Genomic DNA, 27,581 nt, shown 5'->3' on the forward strand with positions numbered 1-27,581 from the left:
TTCGCCTTCCACCTGGAGCACTCCTTCCCTCTTACTCAAGCTTCCTCCACTCCTGATGTTCTGCCTCATGGAGACGGAAAGTTCGACACCATCTTTGATTCAATTCAAACGATTTTCTTAAACAGGGAGGATCACCCAAGATTCTTAGTGATTTCAAAATCGAAGGCACATACTAAGAGATGGAGTAGATATAATTAAATAAAAGAAAGTAATGTGGGAACGGCCGCTTGTTAATTAAATATAAGAAAGTCATGTGGGAATGGGAGTGGGCGGGCGAACAACGAGGTTTTTTTTTTTGTGGGATTCATCATCCTTCTCTCTCCCTCTCTCTCTCTCTCTCTGCGGGCGCATATACCACACCACAACAGTCAAAGGCGGTGGGCCTCGGATAAGCACGTTGCACCGAAACTACGGCTACAGGCCGATTCCTCTCCTCTCTCAGACACAATAGCGAACAGCCCGAGCAGTCTCTCTCTCTTCTGCTGCTTCTTCTTCTTCTTCCTCTCTCTCTCTCTCTCTCTGTGCACACACACACGCACAAAACACACACAACAGCAAATGCCTGACCACCCAATTGCTAATGGAAACCTGCACACCATCCGCTTGCAGATACTGGTAGTGGTGGGCGTATTAGGCGTCTTCTACGTTGTTGGCCACAGCCAGCTAGCACAAAATATTGTTTGGGGGTCACAGGCAGCAACGAAGGACAGAAGTCGGGAGAGGATAGAGCCAGAAACGACAGCCAATACAGAAGAATGGAATGGTGCGTGTGGGATTGATAAGCACGGCCCGCCAAAGAGAGCAGTACGGGCTTGTATCACAGAGTACGGGGGCGTGGGCGATGGGCGTACTCTCAATACAGCGGCCTTCCAGAAGGCCATTGCGGCCCTCGCCAACATTGAAGGGGGGGCTCAGCTCCACGTGCCTGCAGGCCATTGGCTCACCGGCTGCTTCAATCTCACCAGTCATTTGACTCTCTACTTGGAGCGAGGGGCTCTCATTCTTGGCTCCCAGGCAAGTTCTTTTTTTAAGTGCCCCATTTCTTACGTTTGATTGGTTCCTTTGCGAAAGAAGAAGAAAAGCCAGCGAGACCTTAAAAGTCTGTCCCTTGACATCAATTAAATAATTATCCCAAGTGTGAAGAAGAAGAAGAGAACGTTCACTCAAAATAGACCTGAAGGAACAGACCTTGAAAGTCTCTCCCTTCATTTTTGAACTCAAGACCCATTATCTTGGGCCCTCCATGCGCGCCTTGCTTATTGCCAGCCTAGACAGTTTGGCAACAACACCGCTTCCGCTCTATTACACACGATATGTGTAAAAGTTTCTCCCTACTACCTTCCCCGCACTGATGGTGAACGCCCCCCCCCCCCCCCCCCCCCCCCCCGCCTCCGCTCTATTACACACGCACCTCTATTGCTCACACGCCCATTGTTTCAGTGCCACTACCTCACTCTTCTCGCACCCTTTTGCATATATCCCTATTAGTCCCATGTTTCCCACACATATTACTCAATGCACAACCATTACTAGCCCTTATATGTTATAGCTTGTTTCGAGGAGAGCAATTTTTTGAGAATTTCCATCATTATAGATATGCTTCTCTGTTGGCAAGATCATTCATCATATGGGCATAGGAGGGCTTCAATCATTCGATAATGTGCCACAACCATGCTCTTGCGCATGTGGTCTCTATCATGAGCTTCAAATCAAGGTCAATGAAACTTAAGAAATCCAATCTTGGGCTAAAATGGATCACCCATTGTGGGGGATGTTGCAATGGTACATTAAGAGAGACACGTTTGCTACAGAAGTAGTGGCTTTTTAAATGTAGGTTTTGTGATCATCGTGTGTTGTGTGGCTAGAGGATCTTGCTTGCATGCATGAGATGACACAAGATAGTAACACTCAACTTTCAACCATGGATTCTTGTGACCTTACCACCTCTCATGTCCAAATTTGGTACAGTACCTTAACTTCAAGGATGGGCGTCTTGTACCACCGGCCCTTACACTAGCTTGGATATATAGGGTCTACATTCCGTGTGTGGTAATCATAGTTGCTTGCACAATGCAAACTCGTCTGGGAGCCGATGAAGGCGTTTGCATCTGTTTGTGCAAACTTGGAGTTTGCCTGCATGTTGCAAAGTGGCCTGTATCTTAGACCAACGTTTTGTGCTTGAACTTTGAGCACATAAGCTATAAACTTTAATTTCAAGTTTCAAGTCTTCAATAGTGTTGTCGTGTATTAACTTTCAAGATTATCAATAACACATCCCCCCTATCTTATTACCTCCTTATTATCAAGACACCTGCCACGAATGCAAGCACACCTGCCCTCGATGCACTGTTTCACAAACTCAACATTGTCGACACAAGATGATCATAAAGAAGCCCAAGGAACATTAACCCCCCTTTAGTCAAGGTGCATTCATGTGTAGTGCCAATTCACGCTTGATGGCCAATGCTAATGACACTAGGCACGCATCTTGATGTCTATGGATATATCACTATGTCCAAGTTTTTGAAATGCATTTGAGCAATCACGAATCATTATTGAACACTCATGGCACCAACGCCAATCAAGCCAATCACACACTTCTTTTCGTTACCCCACTACACCTACTAATACTTTCTGGTGTATCACTTGTGTTTATATATGGAGCTAAACAGTCCTCACATTTAACCAACCCCCCGTCCCTTTTTCCTTTTTTTTTTTAGCCTCCATTTTATATGATCCAAAATTTTCCCTTGTTTTTCTCTTTTAACTACATAAGACACCTTGTGTAGTAAGCACTCTAAACTTCATTTATTAATAAGGGTTGCTTCACATCCACTAAATTGCCTAGGCTAGTTCTAATGCTAAAGTCCTACAATGTGAACACTTGCCAATGCCTACACCTAGTAGACATTAACGGTGTTCTTGTGCAATCAAAGGGTATGCAACTAATGGAAGTGCCTAGACACGCACATCCTATGAACATGCTCACAAAGGTGCCATAATCATTTCTAAGCTGTCCTAAATTCTAGAAATAAGAGTTATAGCTTGTCCAAATGCACATAGGGCTCGATATGTAAGTAACGTCCGTAGTTTGGAAAATCTAACAAATAGATGTGCTGCATGGAAAATCTTAGTTTTAAGCATATCTCTCTCTCTCTCTCTCTCTCTCTCTCTCTCTCACACACACACACACACACACACACACACACACACACACACACACACACACACACACACACATGCATGCGCACGCACACACACAAAACATGTCTAGAATGAATACATTACTTAGGACTTGGTCACATGGGCATCAATTATCATGTAGATATAACCTACAATGCTGACATAGTCATATACAAACAAATAAGTGCTTAGTGGTGCATGTGTGACTGTGCATGAGGCACAATTGTTTGATAACGTAACAGATAACTATACTTTGCATGACCTCTTCTTTATTCAAAGTTCGATCAAAATATGCCATTTTGACCTTAAAATAATTGTTTGGATATGCTTGAATTGGGCCACAATGTCTGGACACAGACGCTCAAAGTCAACTTCTTTATTCACACCCAATTGCTTGACCTTGGAAGGACTGCATATATATTGCCAAACTTTGAGTTGTTTTTGAAACAAGGAGGTGATAATGGATTCACATGTTTGTTTGTGTAGGTGTTTTTCAATGCATGCCCTTTTGCTATTTGTAGGTGTGTCCATTCTAAATTTAAATGCCTCGTCATGTTTTGTCTTATTGTTTTCTCTGTGGTGTATAGAACTTATTGTTTTCTCTGTGGTATATAGAACACTCAAGATTGGCCACTTATAGAGCCATTACCATCGTATGGGAGCGGGAGAGAGCGTCCTGGAAAACGACACACAAGCCTTCTGCATGGGAAAGGTCTAGTAGATATATGGATTACTGGTAATGGTTCATCTTTCTTTTTGCATTATTTTGTTGTTTTACTTGACTATATTGAAAAATTGATTTTTATGAAAGGGAAGTGGCAACATGTGTAGACACCTCTTTCCAGCCTAGATCTCTCACCTTGTTACCTATTCATGTTGGAACAACCGGATTAATGATAATGGGGGTTGAAAGGTGTTGTGATTACCTCATGTCCCGTGCTTTTTAGCCAAAGGGGGTTTGTACCTCTTGCATAGACAACATATATGCATCATATAGGAAGGTTTTCCAGTCACCAAGGATTGTTCATGATTCTCGCTATGGTAAAATGGAAAAACTACACGTGTTGTGTGGCAAGGAAGGTTATGTTTGGAAGCATTATGCAAGTAGTGTGATGCGTGGATGTCTTGACTCTGTGAGCCTCACTACCTTTTACTTCTACACACAAGTACTTTTCCCTTACGGTATTAGATTTCCAAAGGGGGATTCCAAGCTTGCACTGAAAAGATTTGGATGTAGAGAAACACCTTGCATCCCCTTCCTAGCAGGCTCAAGGAGTCAAGCTTCCTTATTATAGTCTAGAGATCTTAAATTGAGCAATAGTCCACATGAAGTACAATATTTGACAGGTGATCCACCAACCATTAGGGGAATTTTAGAGGCTCAAATGGCCCCTATAAGAACTTTTGACTTTCTCTCTCTTATCCAAAACAGGCGCATGGTAAAATTTTTTACAGATGAAATCAAAACTTGTTGGACCTTTTACATTCAGAATGTACTCATCGAGATCTATCCATTGATATATAGCATGCCATTTTATTTATTATATTCTAGAAGATTCCATTTTTTGATGCGACAACTCCGTCTTATAAAAGGAATCTCTCCGCACATTTCAGCTTCAATGGAAACTAATGGGGAAGCCATAACTTCTACAAATCAACTCCAAATTTGTTGGAGTTTGGGGATTTAAAACCTACTTTCTAAGATCTTTCCAATGATATGTTGGTTGATAGGGTTTTGACAAAGCGTTTATGTACTTCACGAGGTCGCCCACTTTGGACAAGAGAGGCAAAGTCAAACCTCCTTACAGGGCCCCTTTGAGAGTCCAAATTTTCCCTAATGCTCCATTGAAAAAAATCTATTGATTCTAATAAGCTATCATAGTTTCTTCTCGAATCACATGGCTAAGAAGGAGTTGCTACGAATTAGTGTAATCTCTTGCAGTAATTAAGTTTTTGAATCTATGGGTGTGCTAGAGTATAAATGACACCTTAAGCCAAGGACTCTCTTCACACATGATGAGAGCAACCAAATGTGCTTTGGTGAGAGGTTAATTGAGAATGCAAAACACCACACAAATAAAGATGAATGGAGCTCAATGAATAATGCTTAAAATACAAAATGTTTTCGGGCAATCCCTAATTGAACATTAGGGATCAAATTGACCAATCCGGTCATCTTCTAGTCCTCAATCTGGTGTTGACTTTGCTCCTCTCTCTATTTTGGCTTTGTCCCCCCTTCTTTTGGTCCCAATCTAGGTAGTGTACTTCTTCTCTCTTTGCTTAGTTTTTGTAATTCAAGATTCGTGTTGAGAAGTTTATATGCCTTGAGATTCCTTAGGCTTTTGATTCTCTCTCTCTCTCTCTCTCTCTCTCTCTCTCTCGTACATTTCTAAAGACACATGTATATGTCTAATGATAGGAGACAATGGGACAATCGATGGGCAGGGAGGCATGTGGTGGGAAATGTGGAAGAATCGCACATTGGTGCATACACGGGGTCATCTTCTAGAGTTCATTAGCTCTCAAAACATCGTCCTCTCCAACGTGGTTCTTCGCAACTCCCCCTTCTGGACGGTGCATCCTGTTTACTGCAAGTAAGTATCCGACTACAATTATCCTGTGCTTATTAAGCCTCCATATTGTGTATGGGTGCACCTGTTCATGCGCATGTGTGTGTTGTATGTGACATTGTGTGTATGAGAGAGAGAGAGAGAGAGAGAGAGAGATTGAGATTTTTAACCTCTACTGAAGGCCGAAATCGAACTAAAATCACATTCTCAAATATCATGAGTCGTTTAGCCAAATCCATTGATCTCTGGAAGATGTCTAGATGCACTAAATTCATCATATCAATCATCAGTATCACCTTTGCTGGTGAGTAAAGACAAAATGCTATATAGCCATTTCACCTCTCGCACTCAAACAAACGTACGTTTGCAAGAATACATCGGTCGATAAGTTCTTCAGGAATTTCCATTTCAACGTACATCTTTTCATGAAGTCATTTTGCATAATATTGTTAGCCTATTAGTACCCCTAAAATCTCATGGAGAAATTAGGGACTTTATTCTATCTAGGTAAGCTGTGACAAAAAGTGGAGTGGCTTTCCTCTGGTGATTGCACTAGATTCAACATGCTCATTCGATGTGCACTTAAGGAAAGCAGATTCCTCCTCCTCCATCCACTTTGATCAAGAGCTGAATAGTTTCCGCTCATAAAAAAAAATCGGTGGACCAGCTTACCCTTCACTTTCTTTTCCTCGTGCCCTAGGACTTGGTGGTAGTTACACTGGCTCTCTGCCCTCTGGCACATGAGTTTTGAGTCTTCAAAACTCTTGATTTATCATGTTAGGTGCAGCGGAATGAATGTTGTTTTTTCTCAAGATTAGTGATCTTTATTGCTCAAGGTTCCTTTTAGTTCTTATGGAAAGAGAGAGCTTTCCGTCTTATGGAGAGTGCTATGATCACGACACAAAGTGAGTGGATATTGTGCGTGCAAGTGAATGAGACTGAGAGAAGGAGAGAGAAGAGATACGACACCGAGAGGTTGTAAAACCCTCCTCCGAAGGCCCTACTCTCGTCGGTGAGAGTGGCCTACTTGATTGCACAAAGGTGTACAATGCGAATGCAATGGACTGATGCAAGGGGACTATGCCGATGACGACGACGGTGATGACGACGACGACTTGATGGCTGAAATCTGAGATCTTCTAATCGCTGAATTTCGGGACTGTTTCGGTGGCTGAAAATGACTGTTTTGGTTGCATTTTTATGGCTGAAAATAGGGGAACATCTGCAACCAATCTGGGGGGAATCTGCTACTTTGCTAACTGCTGGAAACCTGTGGTCTGAAGTGGCTTAGGGCTGGAAACACAAAACGCTGGCTGATCTGGCTTTCACCAAAAACGCTAGGCTGATTTGTATCTGCAAACACAAAACGCTGATGGATCTGGTGCATGCAAGGCTGATCAGACTCTGCAAAGCAAAAACGTTGGAGTCTGCAAAGTGGCTGGCGTTTTTGTGAAGAAAACGCTGGGCTGGTTGTGTGGCGTTTTTGCAAGCAAAAGCGTTGGGCTTTCTACTGCTAGCACGGGGAGGAACTGCAATGCTGGGGGATCTAGGTGATGACGGCGATATTTGCAAATGAGAAAAACGCCAATAGTGGGGATCTGGCCCGGCGAGGATGAACTTCAAAACGCTGGGTGTGCTGGGGGGTACTGGTGAGAAGTTGCTTGTTGAGCGGGAAGCTCCTGCTGCCTCTTCTGCTGTGGAGTGCTAACTTGGGTTTGCTTAAATATTAACTTACCCAATTTGCCCTACTGACTATCCAACAAAAGTCACTTAATAATTAAGTGAAAAATGTCAAAAATAGGGAAAATAGGCTAAAGTCACTTGAAAAATCCCCTAACTGATTCTAATGGATTCTGAAGGGAATACTGATTATCATGCTGTGTGCAACCGGAGGATATGCATCTATTGCTAAGTGATTGGGCATGCACGGTCTATGAATAGACTCACAAAAGTGCCAGATCACTGCTAATCTAAATTGACTTGACTGACGGGAACCTTGCTATGGTGGAGCTTATCCACGGACACATAGGGTTGGGATGTGTCACGTGACATCCCCTCCTTTTCAAAGTGAGGTACTGGTGGCGTCGAGGGAGATCGCCAAGAGCATCCGGAATCCTGGAAGGGACTCTTCGCCGGCCCACTCTGATGTGTGGGTCGCGCGGTACTTGAATTTCATGAATGTCTGCAATGCCTTTTTCTTTGGGCCGCGCCGAAAGCGACACAAAGTCTTCTGAGTTTCCTTTCTTGCTTCAACTTCGTGTAGAGTCCTGCTTCTTTCGTCTTCAAGAATCTCCATGGCTGAAAATTCTCGAAACCATCTCCAACACAAAACCATGAACATACCCATTCCATGTAAAGTGAAGGAAAAAAATATTGTCTTCTCTAAAGACTGTGTATGCAATGTAGATGAACATAGAGACGGAGTGACAACCCGTTCATCAAACACATGCAAACAATGCGCTCGGATTTTTTTTTGTTTGATCGAAATCAATCAACTGTGGCAAATCACCATGGAAATGCCCATGCTTGGTGCTCATGCAATCATGCGCTCGTTCGGAAACTGTGTCATGCCAAGGAAGAGACATGGAATGCGACTTCCTTACATACAAACTTTTCAGCTTTTCATGAAAAATCCGCATACATTCGTGCTCATCCATGAAAGAAACGTGCTCAACATACAATATGTCATGCCTAAGAAAAGGGATCACATAACGATGCTGACTAAAATATAGGAAACCGTCACGAATGAAACACTCGAACAATGCGTGCGTATCAATCATGCGAACACATAATACTTCCTGTGATGGTTCTTGAGACCTAGGCGCAAGAGCCAAGATCTGTACTTCTTGAAGGGGTTCTTCTTGAGGGTTCTTTTGACCTAGGCTCGAGATCCAAGATCGATCCTTCGTGATTGATCGAATCTGCAACGAGGTTAGCTTCGCTAGAGAAAGCATCCACTAACACATCATCCTTTTGAACAATCACATCATCTTCATGCAACTCATCATGCTTGTGAGAAATCACAGCTTGATCCTGCAAATCATCATGCTTGTCATTGGCATCCAAATCATCATGCTTAGCAATATCATTCAAATCATCATGCTTATCTTTGTCATCCAAATCATCATGCTTGTCATTCAAATCATCATGCTTATCATGGTCAATCAAATCATCATTATGCTTCACACAATCATGCAAATCCTGTGTATCATGCTTTGGAGAAGAAGAGACTGGAAGAGTCTCTTTTTCCCGAATCTCTTGTATCTGTGCCTGCACTTGAGAAAAGAATCGGAACCAGGTGGCTTTCCTTTCTTTGTACTCATGCTTTATGGCTGCCATTCTTTCTTCGTGTTCACGCTCTCTTTCTGCTTTTCTTTCTGCATTTCTGGCTTCTCGTTCTAACTTCCTTTCCAGAAACATCTGCTCCAACTCCTCCATAGGAGTTAGTGCAATCCTTGTTGTAGATAAAAAAGGGGGAGGGTCGGAAAAACCTCCTGGTGGGGAAAATTCTTCTTCGCCTCTCTCATGCTCATCACTTCCAAGCGAAGTATCCATTCCGCTTCGAGTGATGATCATTCTGAAGTCGTGGGTTCTGAAGTTCACGAGTAACTTGGGTTCTTGGGGGTCTTGGGTTCTTAAGTTCACGAGGAACTTGGGTTCTTGGGGGTCTTGATTCTTGGGTTTCTTGAGGTTTTCTTTCGCTTGCAAATCGTGTTGAGAAGGATCTTCTCTTCACCCGAGTTCTACTCCTTTCTGCGGGCGCACCCCTTGGCGGCCTTGCGCTCACACCAAGGTTGCTTTTTCCCACCTCACGTCGATTGGCCGGCCGCTAAGTGCACGGTCCGCTCTTAATGAGTGAAAAGAGACACAAGGGGAGGCTGGACAAGCCCTTCTTTCTTGGGATTCCTGTCACTCTTCAACAAAACACGATTAGGAATCGCCACGCCCAAGTAAACTTGGGTTCGTACGACCGCAACAAGCAAAAAAAAAAATTCTTGTGGTTCTTTCCTTGAGTAATGCAGAACACTTCCAAAGCTCTGATACCAATGTTAGGTGCAGCGGAATGAATGTTGTTTTTTCTCAAGATTAGTGATCTTTATTGCTCAAGGTTCCTTTTAGTTCTTATGGAAATAGAGTGCTATGATCACGACACAAAGTGAGTGGATATTGTGCGTGCAAGTGAATGAGACTGAGAGAAGGAGAGAGAAGAGATACGACACCGAGAGGTTGTAAAACCCTCCTCCGAAGGCCCCACTCTCGTCCGCGAGAGTGGTCTACTTGATTGCACAAAGGTGTGCAATGCGAATGCAATGGACTGATGCAATGGGACTATGCCGATGACGACGACGGTGATGGCTGAAATTTGAGATCTCTAATCGCTGAATTTCGGGACTGTTTCAGTGGCTGAAAATGACTGTTTTGGCTGCGTTTTTATGGCTGAAAATGGGGGAACATCTGCAACCAATCTAGGGGGAATCTGCTACTTTGCTAATTGCTGGAAACGTGTGGTCTGAAGTGGCTTAGGGCTGAAAACACAAAACGCTGGCTGATTTGGCTTTCACCAAAAACGCTAGGCTGATTTGTATCTGCAAACACAAAACGCTGATGGATCTGGTGCATGCGAGGCTGATCCGACTCTGCAAAGCAAAAACGCTAGAGTCTGCAAAGTGGCTGGCGTTTTTGTAAAAAAAACGTTGGGCTGGTTGTGTGGCGTTTTTGCAAGCAAAAGCGTTGGGCTTTCTACTGCTAGCACGGGGAGGAACTGCAATGCTGGGGGATCTAGGTGATGGCGATATTTGCAAATGAGGAAAACGCCAATGGTGGGGATCTGGCCCGGCGAGGATGAACTCCAAAACGCTGGGTGTGCTGGGGGGTACTGGTGAGAAGTTGCTTGTTGAGCGGGAAGCTCCTGCTGCCTCTTCTGCTGTGGAGTGCCAACTTGGGTTTGCTTATATATTAACTTACCCAATTTGCCCTATTGGCTACCCAACAAAAGTCACTTAATAAATAAGTGAAAAATGTCAAAAATAGGGAAAATAGGCTAAAGTCACTTGAAAAATCCCCTAACTGATTCTAATGGATTCTGAAGGGAATACTGATGATCATGCTGTGTGCAACCGGAGGATATGCATCTATTGCTAAGTGATTGGGCATGCACGGTCTATGAATAGACTCACAAAAGTGCCAGATCACTGCTAATCTAAATTGACTTGACTGACGGGAACCTTGCTATGGTGGAGCTTATCCACGGACACATAGGGTTGGGATGTGTCATGTGACATATCATTAGCTGTTTCTTGTGATTCTTTCTTTGGACACTTAGCTAGAGTGTGCCAACCTCTCCACAACGATAGCATTTACCCTCTTTGAAGTAGTCTGCATGCTACTTTACTCTCAATCTTGTGTTGGAAATAGGATTGCATGGAGACGCACACAGCTTGGAGAAGAGGAAGGAAGCTCAAGGCACACAATAGAGAGTCTATTACTCCGTGTGCACTGGAAAGATAAGATAGCCCTAGAGTAATGGGCGTATATACAATGCACGGGGGAAAAACCTCTTGGTGAGGGAAAAAATGCCCGAGCGGTCCTAAGTGTGTTCACACACATCACTACCACATGTATATGGTAACAAATCCCCCCTAGGAGTGATGCGATGAACGAGAGCTCCATATACAAATCCCCCCTGGGAGTGATGCGATGAACGAGAGCTGGCACATAGAGTATAGGGAACTGCCTTGCCCTGAGGACATGATCAGTCCACAAAGGGGAGTAAACCCAAAGCTTTGCAGAAAGCTTCAAACTTCTCACGAGATAATGCCTTTGTGAGAAGATTTGCAACTTGTCTTGTGTTGGCACAAAAGCCAAGCTGATCTCTCTTGCTGAGAGCCTCTCCTTGACATAGTGGTAATGCACCTCAATGTGCTTTGTACAAGCATGAAAAACTGGGCTCCTCGCAATTGCTAATGCGCTTTGACTGTTAGTGTAGATAATGTTGGCAGTGTTCGGTTCAACACCCAAATCAACCATAAGGCGTCTGAGCCACACACACTTAACTGTAGCTGTGAAGACTACCTTGTACTCAGCTTCACAACTGGAAGTGGCTACAGTAGGTTGCTTCTTGCTCAACCATGATATGCATGAACTACCGAGTATGAAACAAAAACCACTCGTTGACACTTGTGTGTCAAAACAACCAGCCTAATATGAGTCCGAAAAAGCATGTAAATTTGACGGCGGCAATGATCCCCCTTGGGATAAAACAAGCCAAGATGTAAAGTGCCACTCAAGTAGCGAAAAATTCTTGCCTGCCAATGCTTAGACCTTGGGTTATGCATAAATTTGTTGACCTGTGAGATTGCAGACTGAATATCCGGCCTCGTGTTGCATACATAAATAAGACAACCAACAACTGTTTGGTAAAGAGTGACATTAGCAGGCTCACCAGCATCATGAAGACTCAATTGTAAACGTGTTTTTCATGGGAGTGGCAATAGGTTTGCAATCCTCAAGTCCAAACTTACATAGCAATGTCTCTATGAAACTTGTTTAACATAAAGCAATACCACCATCACACTGCTTAAACTGTATACACAAGTAATGATGCAACATCCCCAAATCTTTCATCTTGAAAGTAACATTCAAATCAGCCTTGAATTCAGCAATATGTCTCTCATTTGGTTCAATGATCAGCAAATCATCCACATAGAGAACGACAATGAGAAGTACATCACCCTCACGCTTTACATACAATGTGCTTTCTGTTGGACTGTTATGAAAGCCTCGTTTGACCAAATGAGTATCATCTTTCTCATACCAAGTAGGAGGAGATTGCTTCAACCATACAAAGCTTTCTTACATCTGCACACTTTATCCTCTTGTCCTTTCTTGACAAAACTGTGAGGTTGCGTTACATAAACTTCCTCAAACATGTCACCATTCAAGAAAGTAGTAACAATGTCTGACTGATGTACATCCCAACTTAAATGAGCTACCAATGCACAGTAGTTGTACGACAAGTGGGAACCAAAGTCTCTTCATAATCTATGATTTTTTGTTGTGCATAACCCTTTGCAACAAGTCGAGCCTTATAGCGATCAATCTCACCATTCGGTTTGCGTTTCAACTTGTAAACACACTTTGTACCAATCGCCTTGGCCTTTTTGTCAGATTGCAAATCACAAAGTCCATGTGTCATTTTCCATATTCAGATTGCATGGCAGCCATCCAATTTTCTGGATTCTGTGCTTCGTCAAAAGACAAAGGTTCCTCCACATCACAAAAGCTAGACATAGCCAAAAAATAACAATATGATGCATAAGATGCACGGCAAGAACGTGAATGAGTACGACAAGACAAATGTGTATCCAATTTACTGTCACGCAAAGTATGCACCAACCTTTTTGGCATACCTCTAGCCTGCTCATTCTCAGTTCTTTTCTCATCAAGTACATCTGCATCACTAATAGGCTGACTTGTAACATTTTCAAAAACCCCCATAGGCTGAACATTTGCCTCATTTGAATTTACATTGGAACTTCCACCATTGAAAAGAGGTAACAAACTATCAAGACTTCTCAGTCTGGCTTCACGGCTAGTGTTTCTCCGGGCTGGCACCCATGCTTGCATATGCATATAGGCTGACCGTCCGCTTCTGGGCCGCCCGCCCGCCTTGTATGGGCGCCCTACATTTATATTCCTCTTGCTGGGTTGTGGGGTTTTTTATGCATTGCTGTACCTCCCCCTTGGGCACCTATATAGGGAGCCAAGGGGGGTACCCACTTACATAGTCTGATACATCATGTGATCATTGTATGGGTCTTCTGCTCTGGTAGTCATTGGGGGGCTGATCGTTCCCTCTTCCCCACGTCTCTCTCTCTCTCTCTCTCTCTCTCTCTCTCTCTCTCTCTCTCTCTCTCTCTCTCTTCCGCGCACACGCACTCACAAGTGAGTGCGCATGTGCGGAAGAGACCTTTCCTCTCCGCTTCCGCACACGCGCACTCACAAGTGAGTGCGTGTGTGTGTGTGTGTGAGAGAGAGAGAGAGAGAGAGAGAGAGAGAGAGAGAGAGAGAGAGAGAGAGAGAGAGAGAGAGAGAGAGAGAGAGAGAGCGCACAAACACAAAACGCTGGTGTAGGGTAGAGAAGGCGATCAGTCCCCCCTAGATGATGCAAGTGGGTATTCCCTTTGCCCCATAAATAGGTGCCCAAGGGGAGGTAGGGCAATGCTTGGAAAAATCCCCCACGACCCAACAAGAAAATGATATATAGAAATATATGAGGGCGCCCGAAAAAAGGTGGGCAGTCCGTCCCACACTCGGGCGGCCCGGACCAAGTACAACCTAGACTATGGGTGGCCAGCTCGGAGACATACTAGCTGTACAAGTATGCCCTAGACATGTGAAGTAGCAGAGTGGTGTAAGTCTTAACACCCCCTCTCAACACCTGATGCTGAACAAACCGCGTGAAGCCGAAGATGTGAGGCAAATGATGAAGATGTCTGCTGCCATGTCCACTAAAGGAAAATACTCCGACGAACTCCGCTAGTGTAGCAGCATTCTGGGGTGTCCCGACCGCCAAGAGATCTCCATGGTAATCTGCCGTCACAAGCAGTGTAGTAAACTGCGGGCAGCCCGGACCAAGTACAACCTAGACTATGGGTGGCCAGCCCGGAGACATACTAGCCGTACAAGTATGCCCTAGACACGCGAAGTAGCAGAGTCGTGTAAGTCTAACACCCCCTCTCAACACCTTATGCTGAACAAACCGCGTGAAGCCGAAGATGTGAGGCAAATGATGAAGATGTCTGCTGCCATGTCCACTGAAGGAACGAACTCTGCTAGTGTAGCAGCAGTCTGGGGTGTCCCGACCGCCAAGAGATCTCCATGGTAAAATGCCGTCACAAGCAGTGTAGTAAACTGCTGTACTCCGTCGATACAGGGTGAAGATAGTGCGTGAAGGTCCCGTCGTATGCTCCGGCAGGGTCTGGAGCGATGCAGGGGGTCTGGGGAGGGTGGGGAATCAATGTCACAGCCCTAGATGGGCTGAAAACAGAGAAAACAGCAGGTATGTATGGCTAAAATCTATAGTAGATGAAGAGGAATCACGCCGGCAAGGCACTATATGCCAAACCGGATAGGAGGGAAAGATCTGTAGAGGGCCAAGGCTAGCGTAGCCCCCCTCTGCTGAAAACGCTGCTGTTTGCCAAAAACGTGGATTTGGCCAAAAAACGCAGGTAGAGGGAGGGGTTTTCCGGCGAGGAAACAACCTGAGAAGCATAAACACAAGGGATGCGTCCCGAGGAGTGGGGATGGGGGATGGGGGATGGGGTTTAAATGGATTTTCAGTGCAAAAAAGAGGGCGGGATGGCAAGTGGGGTTGGGAAGCCCAAAAATGGACGCCCAATGTGACTATGTTGAGAGAGAGAGAGAGAGAGAGAGAGAGAGAGAGAGAGAGAGAGAGAGAGAGAGAGAGAGAGAGAGAGAGAGAGAGAGAGAGAGAGAGAGAGAGAGAGAGAGAGAGAGAGAGCACAAACACAAAACGCTGGTGTAGTGAAGAGGGGGTGATCAGCCCCCTTGACTACCAGAGCATAAGACCGGTACAATGATCAGATGATGAAAGTGGGTACCCCCTGGCCCCATAAATAGGTGCCCAAGGGGAGGTAGGGCAATGCTTGGAAAAATCTCCCACGACCCAACAAGAAAACGATATATAGAAATATATGAGGGCCCCCAAAAAAAGGTGGGCGGCCGGCGGACCAAGTACAACCTAGACTATGGGTGGCGAGCCCGGAGACATACTAGCCGCACAAGTATGCCTTAGACGTGTGAAGCAGCAGAGTGGTGCAAGTCTAACACCCCCTCTCAACACCTGATGCTGAACAAACCGCGCGAAGCCGAAGATGTGAGGCAAATGATGAAGATTTCTGTTGCCATGTCCACTGAAGGACAATACTCCGACGAACTCTGCTAGTGTAGCAACAGTCTGGGGTGTCCCGTGTCATGAGTCTGTGGCAACTAACTTTACTTGTTGATTTCTTGTCACATGACACATCCAACCCTATGTGTCCGTGGACAAGCTACTTCGAAAGGGTTCCGTCAGTCCAGTCAGTCTAGATTAGAAGTGATCTGACACTTTTGTGAGTCTATTTGTAGACCGTGCATGCCCAGTCACTTAGTGTAGATGCAGATCCTCTGGTTGCACACAGCATGATCATAGGCATTCCCATCAGAATCCATTAGAATTAGTCAGGGGAATTTTCCAGTGATTTTAGTCTATTTTGCCTATTTTTGACATTTTTCACTTATTTATTAAGTGACTTTTGTTGGAAATTGAGTAGGGCAAATTGGGTAAGTGTAACAGACTTGGACACTCCAAGTCAAGAATCAATCGCGACAGCACCAAATAACCACTTCAAAACAATTCACAGATCACAATAGATTTACACTGGCCTGGTGGAGTTCCGTGCCTAGAGATATTGGCCCCAAAGACTGGCGCCCCTTTCGGTATTTCTTTTTGTATTAATCAATCTTCAAAGTACAAGAGAGCGGTTAGGGTTTCACTCTCAGACTCTGCGTCCAGATGCTCTGAGAAGTGAGACCCTCACCACTTATTTAAAGGTTACAAGGGATGCCCAAAAGCAGAGCCCCAAAAGCTTGAAAGCAAAAGGAGATTCTTTCTCTCTCTCTCTCTCTCTCTCTCTCTCTCTCTCTCTCTCTCTCTCTCTCTCTCTCTCTCTCTCTCTCTCTCTCTCTCAGAGCCAGTAAAAAGCAAGTTCTCTTTTTCCCAAATCATAGCAAAAAGCTAAGATTTGCGTCGCTCAAATTTTTTTTTTTCAAATCCACCTCCGCGATTTCCAAAAATTAGGGTTTTTTGGCAGAAATTAGGGTTTGCAAGAATTTTAGGGTTTCTGGCAAAAATTAGGGTTTTTGTTGTCCGTAGCCACGTCATCACTTTGTGACATACCCCCCTCTTGAAAGCATTGTAATCGACCGCGATTACGCTTGCAAAACCGACAAAAGCCATAAACCGTCTTAGTAGACACTGACTGTTAGTACCTACGTACTAGGAACACACATCTAGCACATGTACAAAATCGACAGTCACATCTCACGACATCACAGGACATCACATGACATTCAACATTCATTCTGATCTTAGACCATGATTTATCGGCAATGTAGCTAGCAATCACATCTAGGTCCAATCGGGACCTCATCGATGTCCGATTGACTAACCCCTATTGCAACCATGTCTGTTCGAGATCAATCAGACCAAAATGCTGCAGTCATTTCGGCTATCAGTTCCTGCACTCAAAAGAAGTCAAGAACAAATCAGTATCATTATCAGGAATTCCATTTCATAAAGTCATCCAGCAGAATACTGTCAGCTATCAGTATCCCTGAAGCTCAAAGAGACATCAGTGACTTTAGTATCAAAATTGAGGCATCTGTTGACAAAGGAGCGTAGTGACTCCCCTCTTGTGCATCCCACTACACCAGATCTCCGGCCAAGCTGAATTCTGGGTTCCGTTTGGAGTAGACTATGCTAAACCAAAACATCGAGGTAAAGTTTCACAATCTGAGGAGTATCTGCTAGGTCCTCCTCCATCCACTTCGCATCAAATGCAGGAAAGTTCTTGAAGTTAACCAAGAACCGCCTTCGGACTTTACCTTTCTTCGTATCGTTATGTGCCAAAATCTGTTCAGGAACAAGGATCTCCTTGTTTTCTTCCACTTCGGGTTGCTCATCAGGCTCCCCATCATCAGGCACATCACCCTTAAGAGGTTTCAAGAGACTCACATGCAATGCATTGTGAATCCTCCAAGTATCTGGCAGTTTCAATCGGAAGGAGACATCATTTATCTTTTCAGTGATCTGGAAAGGTCTGTAGTATCGCATACTAAGCTTTGGAAAAAGCCTCTCCTTTCCCTTTTTCTTTCTTAGGTGTGCCTTCTCAAAACGTAAGAGCACCCAATCATCCTCCTTCAATTTCAAATAGCGACGATGGCGATCCCGCTGCCTTGTTCTGTCGTTCTTGAGACTCCTGCAAAGTCTCGCGAACCTTGGCAAAAGCCGTATCCAAATCTCACGAATATTCATCCGCTTCAAATATCTAATCTTTCGTGCTCAGGAAGGATGGAACCTTCGCAGCACTTTCAACAATCTCACATGGCGTCTTCCCCGTCGAAGAGTGTATCGTGTTATTGTAGGCAAATTCCACCAAAGGTAAGTTCTTTTCCCATTGAGTCTTCTAATCCGAGATACAAGACTTCAATAAAACTAAAATCACTGAATTGGCAATCTCAGATTGCCCGTCAGTCTGCAAGTGGAACGATGACGAGAACTGCAACCGCGTGCCAATGTTCTCCCAAATTGCCTTCCAAAACAAACTCATAAATTTGGGGTCTCTGTCGGAGACAATCGTCTCAGACGTGCCATGTAATCGGAAAATCATCGTGATCATTCTGTGTTCTCGGGAGATCAAAAATGAAATCCATTTCAATACTTTCCCAGGGGCGGGTGGGTATGGGTAAAGGCTGTAACAATCCCTGTGCCTTATGCCTGTCAAACTTGACCTTCTGGCATACCAAGCAACTGCGCACAAACTCTTCCACATCTTTCTTGAGTCTCGGCCAAAAGAAATATCTCTCTACCTCTTTCATGGTGGTAGCAATGCCGCGGTGACCCGTAAAAGGTGGACAGTGGCATTCAATCATAACCTTTTCCCTCAACGGTTGTGTAACACACAACATAGTCTTTTTCATCAAGTAGCCTTCACGAAGGGAGTATCCAGCTACTGTCTCCCCATCCTGTATCCGTGTGAAAATATCTGCAAAATCTGTATCTGTGGCATACTGATCGACCATATCCTTGAAGCTCCTACGATGTATCGCGGAAATAGCCAGAACCAACGGCTTTCGAGACAAAGCATCTGCCACCACATTCTTCTGTCCCTGCACATGGACAATCTGGAAGTGAAACTGTGACAAGATGTTCGCCCACCGCATCTGCTTTTCCGAAAGCTGCTTCTGTGACAAAAGTAGCACAAACTCAGATGGTCTGTAAAGACCGTAAAATCCGCTCCGAGTAGGTAATGTCGCCACTGAGTAAGAGCATGGATCACTGTCAAAAGCTCTTTCTCATATATCTGTGCTGTCATCTCCGGCCTAGAGAACAATCGGCTCTCGTAAGCAATGACGTGGCCTTCTTGCATCAAGACCACACCCAGACTACGACCACAAACATCACAATATACTTCAAATGACTTCTGCAAGTTCGGCAAAGTCAAAACTGGTCCCGTAGTCAATTTCTCTTTCAATGTTTGAAAGGCAGTCACCTCTGTGGATCCCCACGAGAAAGGGACTCTGTATCAAGATATGCAAAGGGGAAGCAACCTCTGCAAACTTTCGTATGAACCGCCTGTAGTACGAACACAGTCCCAAGAAGCTTCCAACTTCATGGACATTCTTCAAATCAGGCCAATCACGTATAGTCTCTATCTTGGCTGAATCCACTTGCACTCCTGCTGATGAGACAAAGTGTCCCAAAAAGTGTATCTCTGAAGCGGATGATCTCTGTGTTCTGCCTCATTCTTGGATGATATCATCAAAGAAAGTGCCAACAAATAGCCTGTGCTCTCGAAAAATCCTGTCCATCATCCGGTTAAATGTCGCAGGAGCATTGGTTATACCAAAAGGCATCACCAAAAACTCAAATAACCAAAAAGTCGTCCGAAAAGCTGTCTTGTAGACGTCTTCCGGCGCGATTCGGATATGATGATATCCACTCTTCAGATCAATCCTGCTAAAGCACGAGGATTCGTGTAACCTGTCGAGTATATCATCGATCCTAGGAATCGGAAATCCGTTCTTGATGGTGATTTTGTTGAGAGCTCTATAATCGATGCACATTCTCCAAGATCCGTCTTTCTTCAAATCCAACAACAGTGGAGAGCAGTACGGTGAAGTACTAGACTGGACAAGACCCTTTTCCAAGAGGTCTTTCACTTGGTTCATGTACTCGGCTCACACGGTAAGGTGGCTGGTTCGGTGACGTGCTTTCAAGTATCAGGTCAATGGTCTGATCTTCAGGCCCTCTAAAAAGCAATCGGCATGAGTGTGGAGAAAAATCTTGGCGTTCTTTTGTTCAGGTCAAAACATATTCAACCTTTTTCCATCATTCAGCTCTCTCCCAAAAGAATGTGTAAAGAAATTGAAGTTCATCAAGTACAATCTCTGAGCCCTTCATTCATCAAAGTCGCTTTCTCGGCCCGGTAGTCAACCACGGCGTAGTTCTGGTAGTACCAAGGGATTTCGAGTAGAACGTCACTCGCATACCCTGAACACCCCTGTCATTGCAAAGGAAGTATGCCAATGCTCGGTGTAATGGCAACATCCCATCCGGGTGCCAGTCGAACTACCTCCACCTGTGGCGTCAGTCTGTCGGGTTTAATTCCAAATCGACCACCAATTTCAAGTGAAAAGAAGCTGGCCTTGGCTCCTTCAAAAGAGCTTCCTGATCCTTCACTTTGCCCCAAAAGCGGCAAAGTTTGTACTTTCATTCATTTAATTCGGTTAGGTCCCACGTCATGTGGTACCAGTTCTGCTTTTTATCTGCCTTTTCTGCCACGTTCCTCAGCTGCTCTTGAGCTCTCAGGCCTGTCGTCGTTCTTATCATTCTGTTCTTTCGGTGCCTGTTTAGGGCACTTCGCGGAGATATGTCCATGTTCCCCGCATCCACAACACTTCCCCTCTCTGATGAAGCGAGCTCTCTCCTCAAGAGTAAGCTTGGGTCGTGCATCCTTTTTCTCTGGTTTTGCTCTTTTTCTTTCTACTTTCATTCCCAGAAGTCTGTTCGGCTCGTTGTGTCATGGCCTCATCTGTGGGGTAGGTCAGACTGCCAGAGTGAATGGCAAAGCCCCGCTTCGCATGACTCATCAACTCCTGAATAGAAGCTGACTTCTGTTCCAAGCAGTGATCTCGGATCTCTGTAGGTAGACCCAAGGTAAACCGCTCAATCTGTTCTCTGAACGAGATCTTCTTGAATGAAGAGGCGGGTAGAAAAGAGCTCCAGAATCTTTCACAATAAGCATTGATTGTATCTTTCTTGGTCATCCAAAGATGGTTCCAAGCAGCTCGTATATCTCGTTCATACTCTTGCGTCAACCAAGAAGAAATAAAAAGCTTGTTAAATTTCAGCCATTTAACTGGCGCAGTCTTGTTTAAGAGAAGAGTGGACCACCAAGTGCGAGCATTCCCTTTAAAGCAAGAGGCAGCTCTCCGAATCTTGGAGTGCTCTGAGTAGCGTCCTCTGACCTCCTGATCCACTGTAGGGTGATATTAAACACCATAACCTTGGTTTTACCAAGGTTGACAGACAAACCACTTTCGTGGGCAAAGTATGCAAAGCATCCAATTGACGTTGCATTCCCTCTGGGGATTCGGAGATCAACACATATCATCAGCATATAACAAAAGTGGAATCCATGTCCCTGCCAACTGTGCACCTTTATCCCCATCGCCGTCAATGTAGTCAGAAACCTCATCCACATACATACCGAAAAGAGTAGGAGAGAGCGGGCAGCCCTGCTTCACCCCAATAGTGGAGTGAACCGGTGTAGAAAGTCCCTTCGGGGTGCGTACATGCCCTACTACTGATCTGTACAATGCCATGATCCCCCAAATGAGCTCTGAGAGAGAGAGAGAGAGAGAGAGAGAGAGAAGAGAGACCTGCACGAAGTGTGACGCGCACGCGCTGCCTGCAGCAATTCCTAGCGAGTGGCCTGGCCTGCGCATCCACCCTGCAGCAACCCTAATGTGCGCCATGCCAGCTGTGCAGCCAGCGCATGTCAAGCTCACAGCAGCACTGCAACGAGCACGTGCGAGCAAGAGTGCAATCTTGTTCATTGTGCTGATGAAATCTTATTTGTCACCGTTCAAATCCTATGGGGTTAATATTTTGGGTACTTTGAGTACTCACAATAGGAACTCAGCTTGTGTTTTGAGAGAGGGAGGGAGGGTATGCAACCTTGTTCATTGTGCTGATGAAACCTTGTTTGACACCATGTAAACCCTATCGGGTTGAGCTCTGTCCAATGACATCCGGCATTTTGGGTACTTCAAATACTCACAATAGAGGCTTCAACTTGTGTTTTCTGGCCTTGCATGTGTTGATAAGGGTGCGCTTGGTGCTCTTTGCAATACACTTTTGGAATTAATGCAAATTGGGCTTTTCACCATGAGCATTGCATTTGATTTTTACAACAACAAATCCTTGAAATCTTGATGCAGGATTATGAGGTGCTATATTTTTTCACTCTGGGAGTATGATATTACTGTACTTTCCATTGTTGTGGAATTGCAAGACACACTTTTGGGACCAAATTGTGATGTTTGTTGCTAGCTTCAAGTAAATAATTCACACCGCTACCACAACCCAGGAATGCATGATTGCATATGAGTACACATCGTACATGGCTTTGATGTGTATCCTTTTATTCAACTTTGGGTTTCTCTCTCTCTCTCTCTCTCTCTCTCTCTCTCTCTTTTGGTTAATACACACAGTTGAGGGCAATTGCTTTGATTTTGGAGGGTGTTATAACTTATGTGACAGGTTTTTAGAGTTGCGGTTTCTACATGTGGACTCAAGATGCAATTGATCATTGATTTGTCCAAAGTGACACACTCTCGTCTCCCTAGAAAGGTGGTCCACGCCAATGTCCAAGTTATGGTGAGAATCCTCCCAGTTGCGCATTGGCTTCGTTCTCTAGATTCTTCCTTCTCTCTAGAGGATGCTGATCTTCTCTCTAAAGGTGATTACTCTTTTATCTCTCTAGAAAAGTCCAATTTTCTCTTTCTAATAGCTAGAGACAGTTTTCTCTCTCCTGTTTCTAGAATTAGCTGTTGCTGAGTTACGGCAGAATTTTTCTCTCTGAAGTCGGAGCTGATTTTCGAGCCTGTTGAGGGAAGGGCCAAATAAGGCCTAATGGTGTGGGCACTTTAGGCACACAGACTTCGATCCTTGGTGTAGAAGGTTGAGGACCTACACACACAGAGGACTTGCAAATTTTTGCCATCCGCAAAAGTCAATAAACAAATATCCAACCAGGGCACCGATGGTGGCTCTTTAGGGACACTGACTCTCCTTGTGCCAGAGCACCGTGGGCCACTATCTTCTATCTCTCTTCACTTGTTCAGTTCGGTTGTTTTGGGGTAGGGAATGGTCGTTTAATGACCATTCCCATAATATTGACTCCCACCATGGCTCCCGGCGGAGCCGTGGGCCACTATCTTCTATCTCTCTTCACTTGTTCAGTTCGGTTGTTTTGGGGTAGGGAATGGTCGTTTAATGACCATTCCCCATAATATTGACGACCACATGGCGACCGGCGGAGGCCGGGAGCCATGGTGGGAGTCAATATTATGGGAATGGTCATTAAACGACCATTCTTGGCCGTCAAGGTCGTTGGGAGGGGGGCCAGGTACAGATTTTGCGATACAGTTGTTTATTGCAGAGATTGCGCAATGAGCAGGTCTACGTCAGTGGCTTAGTTGCAAAGATTGCGCAGTCAGCAGGTGCAGATGCTCAGATGCAGTGTTTAGCTGTAGAGATTACTCAGTCAGCAAGTCTACGTCATTCATCTGCTCATCGTCCAATGGTTAAAGCACATCAATTGCTAGTCACATTACCTGCGCTGACTTGGTGTGCATTCATTGGAGCACACAGCGATTAATTGTTCCGAGCGCTGAGCTGCCATGCAATCATTGGCAATGATGATTGGCAATGATTGGTGGAAACAGGCGATGATTCCGCATGCTGAGGTGGACACCGAATATTGGTCAGCTGTGCCTCTGAGATTATGAACGCTGAGATGTCGTGCATCCAACTGTCCTCCACTCTAATTCTGTCCAGTAATGGCAGCAGGATGGACGGCCCAGATTGCATGCCCCCTGACCAGCGACCTTGACGGAGTATTTAAGTCGATTCTACTCTTGCAGATTTGGTAGCTCACTGTCTTTCCATGCAACCACTCGCTGACAGTGGTTACAGAGAGATGAAATGAAATGAAACATTTACTTACTTTGCAAAAGGCCTAAAGTACCTATGAGACCAGAATTCGTCATATGATTCAAATGCCTAGTACAGAAAATACAAAAGACTAAGGTAACAAGTGCTAAAATGTAAACAAATAAGTGAACTATTAGAGCCAGAAGATTGCATATCTCCGAAAGCTTGATCTCCTCAGTGGGCTGCCACTGTGAGTACCATCACATAAACTCTCTCATGGACCGCTACATCATGATGCGGGGATTCCTCTTCCTAAAGAACCTTGCAGGAGCTGCTCTATGTTTTCTCAATAATGGCCTGGATGTAACAATGGTGAATATATACATTCTTTCTGAGAGGGACAAGGTCGTAGAGATCCATTAATCTTTGTAGCTCTATTTAGGAGAGTTCCATGAGCTGAAAAGTGACGTTTCCTGGGTCCTGCGGAGAGGTGTTGCCTTGAAAGAAACGTGCCTGTGAATGGGTCCTCTGTTAGAGCGTGTCGAACTCCGTTATGAAGCATGTTTGTGCCTACATTAACTCTAGCATGCATCTCTGTTTAGTTCATGAAGTTTACCTACGCTGTACAAATACCGATATCGTACAGTCGTATAATATACAGTTGTACGGCCGTACTTATACAAGTACTGTCTAGCCTTTTTAATTTTTTTTTTGTAGCCTATACCTTGAGTCTTGGTCTTTGTGCCCACTCCCTAGGTCATTTTTCATAAGTTGCTAGGCCCTTTACCCTTAGGCCTAGGTATCGTGTCCACGTGGCTCCAGTGCAATGCGTACGTATGTTCGGTGCAGCAGAAGGGTTTTGAGGATTTTAGCTCAGATCTAGTACTTCACACAAACACTAGGTTACTTTACTTCAATGGAGAAAAGTGAACACAATGCAAGAGAGAGGTAGAGAGAGAAAAGAGAGATGACACCGTATGTCAGGTGCCAACCACCCTCAAGGGTCCCCTTGCTTTGTTGCCAGAGCAAGTACTTGCTTTAATTACTTGCACAAATGCAGATACTGAATGCTGAATACTTCATGTTGATGCTTCATGCAAAAAAGCTAGGCTGGATCTCTTGCTGACGATGAGGATTTGCAAAACGCTAGGGCTGATCTGATGCTATGGGCTGAAAACGCTGATCTGGTGAAAAATTGCTGGGGCTGAATCTGATGCAAAAGGCTAGGGCTGATATGATGATGTAGGCTGAAAATGCTGGTGCTGAACTGCTGATGCTGAGGGTAGTGAAGATGATGAAGGTGCTGGCGATGGAAATGATGGTGGGTGCTTGTGTTGCGGGCACTGGTTTTGCAGGTACTTGTTCTGCAGGTACTTGTGCGTTGTCCTTAAACTGAAGGCCACATGACTCTTTATATGTCTTTTAGCCATTTGCCCTACCTACTTTTAATAAATGTCATGTCAAAGTCACTTATTAATAACTTACTCTAAGTGACTGTTCATATGCCTATATGCTGAAGTGACTGACTGTACTGTGCAAGCGAGGGTATGCAACTATGACCTGTCTGATCATGCACGTCTTTCTAGAGGCTCAGAAAGTGCCAGGTTAGGTCCTACGCTATACTAACTAAGACCGATGCTGACCTGTAGCAGTAGCTTGTCCACGTGGCTCTAATGCAATGCACACGTGACATATAGTCTAAGTCATGAGGTAATTTGCAGATGTTTTTTATGGTTTTAAAGAGTTTTTGAAAACACACCGTATTTATCCAACCGTATGATATACTTTGAAATACACCGTATTTTCCCGTATGAAACCGCACCGTACTTTACCGTACGATCGTACAGTGACAACCCGGGTTCAGTTTATCCCATCACCTATGAGAGGCTTTCTCTAAAGAGAGAATGAAATCGTCTGTGTATATATGATAGGCACCATCTAGGAAGGGAGGAGGTGCGAATCTGGCCTATAGACCGTGTGAGGTGTGAATCCATGGATTTCGGCCATAAAATAAAACCATTTGCAGTAATGTGAAGGAAATGCTCTTTGTAAAAAGCCATCTTGTGTGTGAGTGCTGGTAATGGTGCGTCCGAGTAGTGCTGGCAATCTGTTTATAGTAAAGCGATGTAACTGAACCGTAGTAGAAAGAGACAGAAAGAAATGACGTGTATTTACACCTACAAAAGTTTGAGCTTTGGACCCATCAAAGAGGGGTTCTTGTTGGCAAAAGCTTGATTTATTCTGATATTTTGAAGAAATATCCTAGGGCATTACACTGTGAGTTGTAGTGTTAGTAGGCATTGATGTAGGTCTTATATTTTTTTGGCAGGCTAGGCAAATCTGGGTGAGTGTAGAGTTGTTACCTGAAGCTGGAGAGTTCTCAGATAGAATGATCATTTAAATTGTTTTTGACAGCAATCTTATGGTGAAAAATGTTACAATTCTGGCTCCATGGGATGCACCCAATACAGACGGCATAGACCCAGGTAAATACGATTTGTGCTGATTGCAATCGTTATCTTCCAGGGAAAAGTTATATGCAGGGCTTTCACCTGATTGTTGCGTAGATTTTCTTTTACACTCCATATAATGCTTGTACATACAGATTCCAGCTCTAATGTATGCATAGAAGACTGCTATATCAGCAATGGTGATGATCTCGTATCAATCAAGAGCGGGTGGGATGAGTACGGATTGCAAGTGGCAAGGCCTAGTATAAACATAACGGTGCGAAGAGTAATAGGAACAACGGCGACATGCTCAGGGATTTCCATCGGAAGTGAGGTCTCAGGTGGGATAGAGAATGTTTTGGTGGAGGACTTGCTCGTGTTCAATGCTGCTGCAGGAATAAGGCTAAAGACGGCTCCGGGAAGAGGAGGCTATGTAAAGAATGTGACCATTAAGAATGTGAAATTTCAACGGGTGAAAAGGGCTATCGAGTTCAGTGGAGATGCAGGGGAGCATCCTAAAGATGTTGGAGGGGGTGGCGGCTTGGGGTCTTCACTTTCTGATTTTTCAAAGTATACTGCAGTAGCTGGAATTTTCATCCAGAATGTTGTCGGCACTAACATTGTTTACCCTGGGCGCTTCATTAGCACTCCCCAAGCTCCTTTTGTTGATATCTGCTTGTTCAATATCTCACTCGATGCTGTATCATCATGGTCTTGCTCTTTTGTTCATGGATCATCATCTTCCGTAATTCCACCGTTATGTCCTCCTCTTGCAAGCTTCATAAGCACCTCAGCATCTTGCAACCTCATGTACCCATAGCCAGCTCTTCAACAGTCCGTGTTTTTCAGGACTGTTGCTTCGGTTTCATGCTCACATCTCTCAGCTTGTGCTGGGTTCAGGAGTACCTTTCTTGTAAAGAAAAGCATTTGTTTTGCCTCTTTCCGATTGAAAGTGCTACCGAGTCCATGGTCAGCACCATGCTGCCAAGATCCAACAACGTTCAGGCTGCTATAATCCTGTGAATAGAGAGAATTCCTGCCTCACCAGGAACTTGCAATATGTAACGATGCTTTAGCTATGTCAAAACAAACAAGGGATTTGTCAGAATGAACTGGCAAATGCTCCTTTATGAAGATGAATCAAGGTTCCAATGTCTTTAAATGACCACGCAATTGGCACTCTTATTGTGCCATCCGATTCAAATATCTTATTGTAATGGCAGTGAACTCTCGCATTAAAGGTCAATGGAACATGCTCAGGCCCAGTTACTTACTGGTAAGGGGAGTACTCAAAAGGCCACTGTATGGCGGTCACTTGCGTACTGTCAGCTTGAGACCCTGCATTTCATAATTTGACAACAAAATGAGTTATGC

At 44.6% G+C, this 27,581-nt stretch overlaps 1 protein-coding gene across 1 annotated transcript; it reads left to right on the forward strand.

Moving 5' to 3' along the window:
- Positions 1 to 344: 344 nt before the first annotated feature.
- LOC147437208 (putative polygalacturonase) lies at positions 345 to 27,581 on the forward strand. The gene is made up of 5 exons (XM_086486805.1): positions 345 to 1,014; positions 3,799 to 3,919; positions 5,603 to 5,777; positions 26,173 to 26,243; positions 26,363 to 27,581. Exons 1-5 carry the CDS (start codon positions 559 to 561, stop codon positions 27,025 to 27,027), a joined length of 1,488 nt encoding a protein of 495 aa, XP_086342931.1. The 5' UTR covers positions 345 to 558; the 3' UTR covers positions 27,028 to 27,581.

This window comes from Adiantum capillus-veneris, chromosome 17, assembly GCF_014529385.1.
Source record: "Adiantum capillus-veneris isolate H3 chromosome 17, ASM1452938v2, whole genome shotgun sequence".
NCBI classification, from domain to species: domain Eukaryota; kingdom Viridiplantae; phylum Streptophyta; class Polypodiopsida; order Polypodiales; family Pteridaceae; genus Adiantum; species Adiantum capillus-veneris.

Coding starts and splice junctions, on each gene's coding strand:
- LOC147437208 (XM_086486805.1), top strand. CDS start 559: ATGCCTGACCACCCAATTGCTAATGGAAACCTGCACACCATCCGCTTG. Junction 1,015..3,798: donor CTCTCATTCTTGGCTCCCAG/GCAAGTTCTTTT, acceptor TGTGGTATATAG/AACACTCAAGATTGGCCACT. Junction 3,920..5,602: donor AGTAGATATATGGATTACTG/GTAATGGTTCAT, acceptor GTCTAATGATAG/GAGACAATGGGACAATCGAT.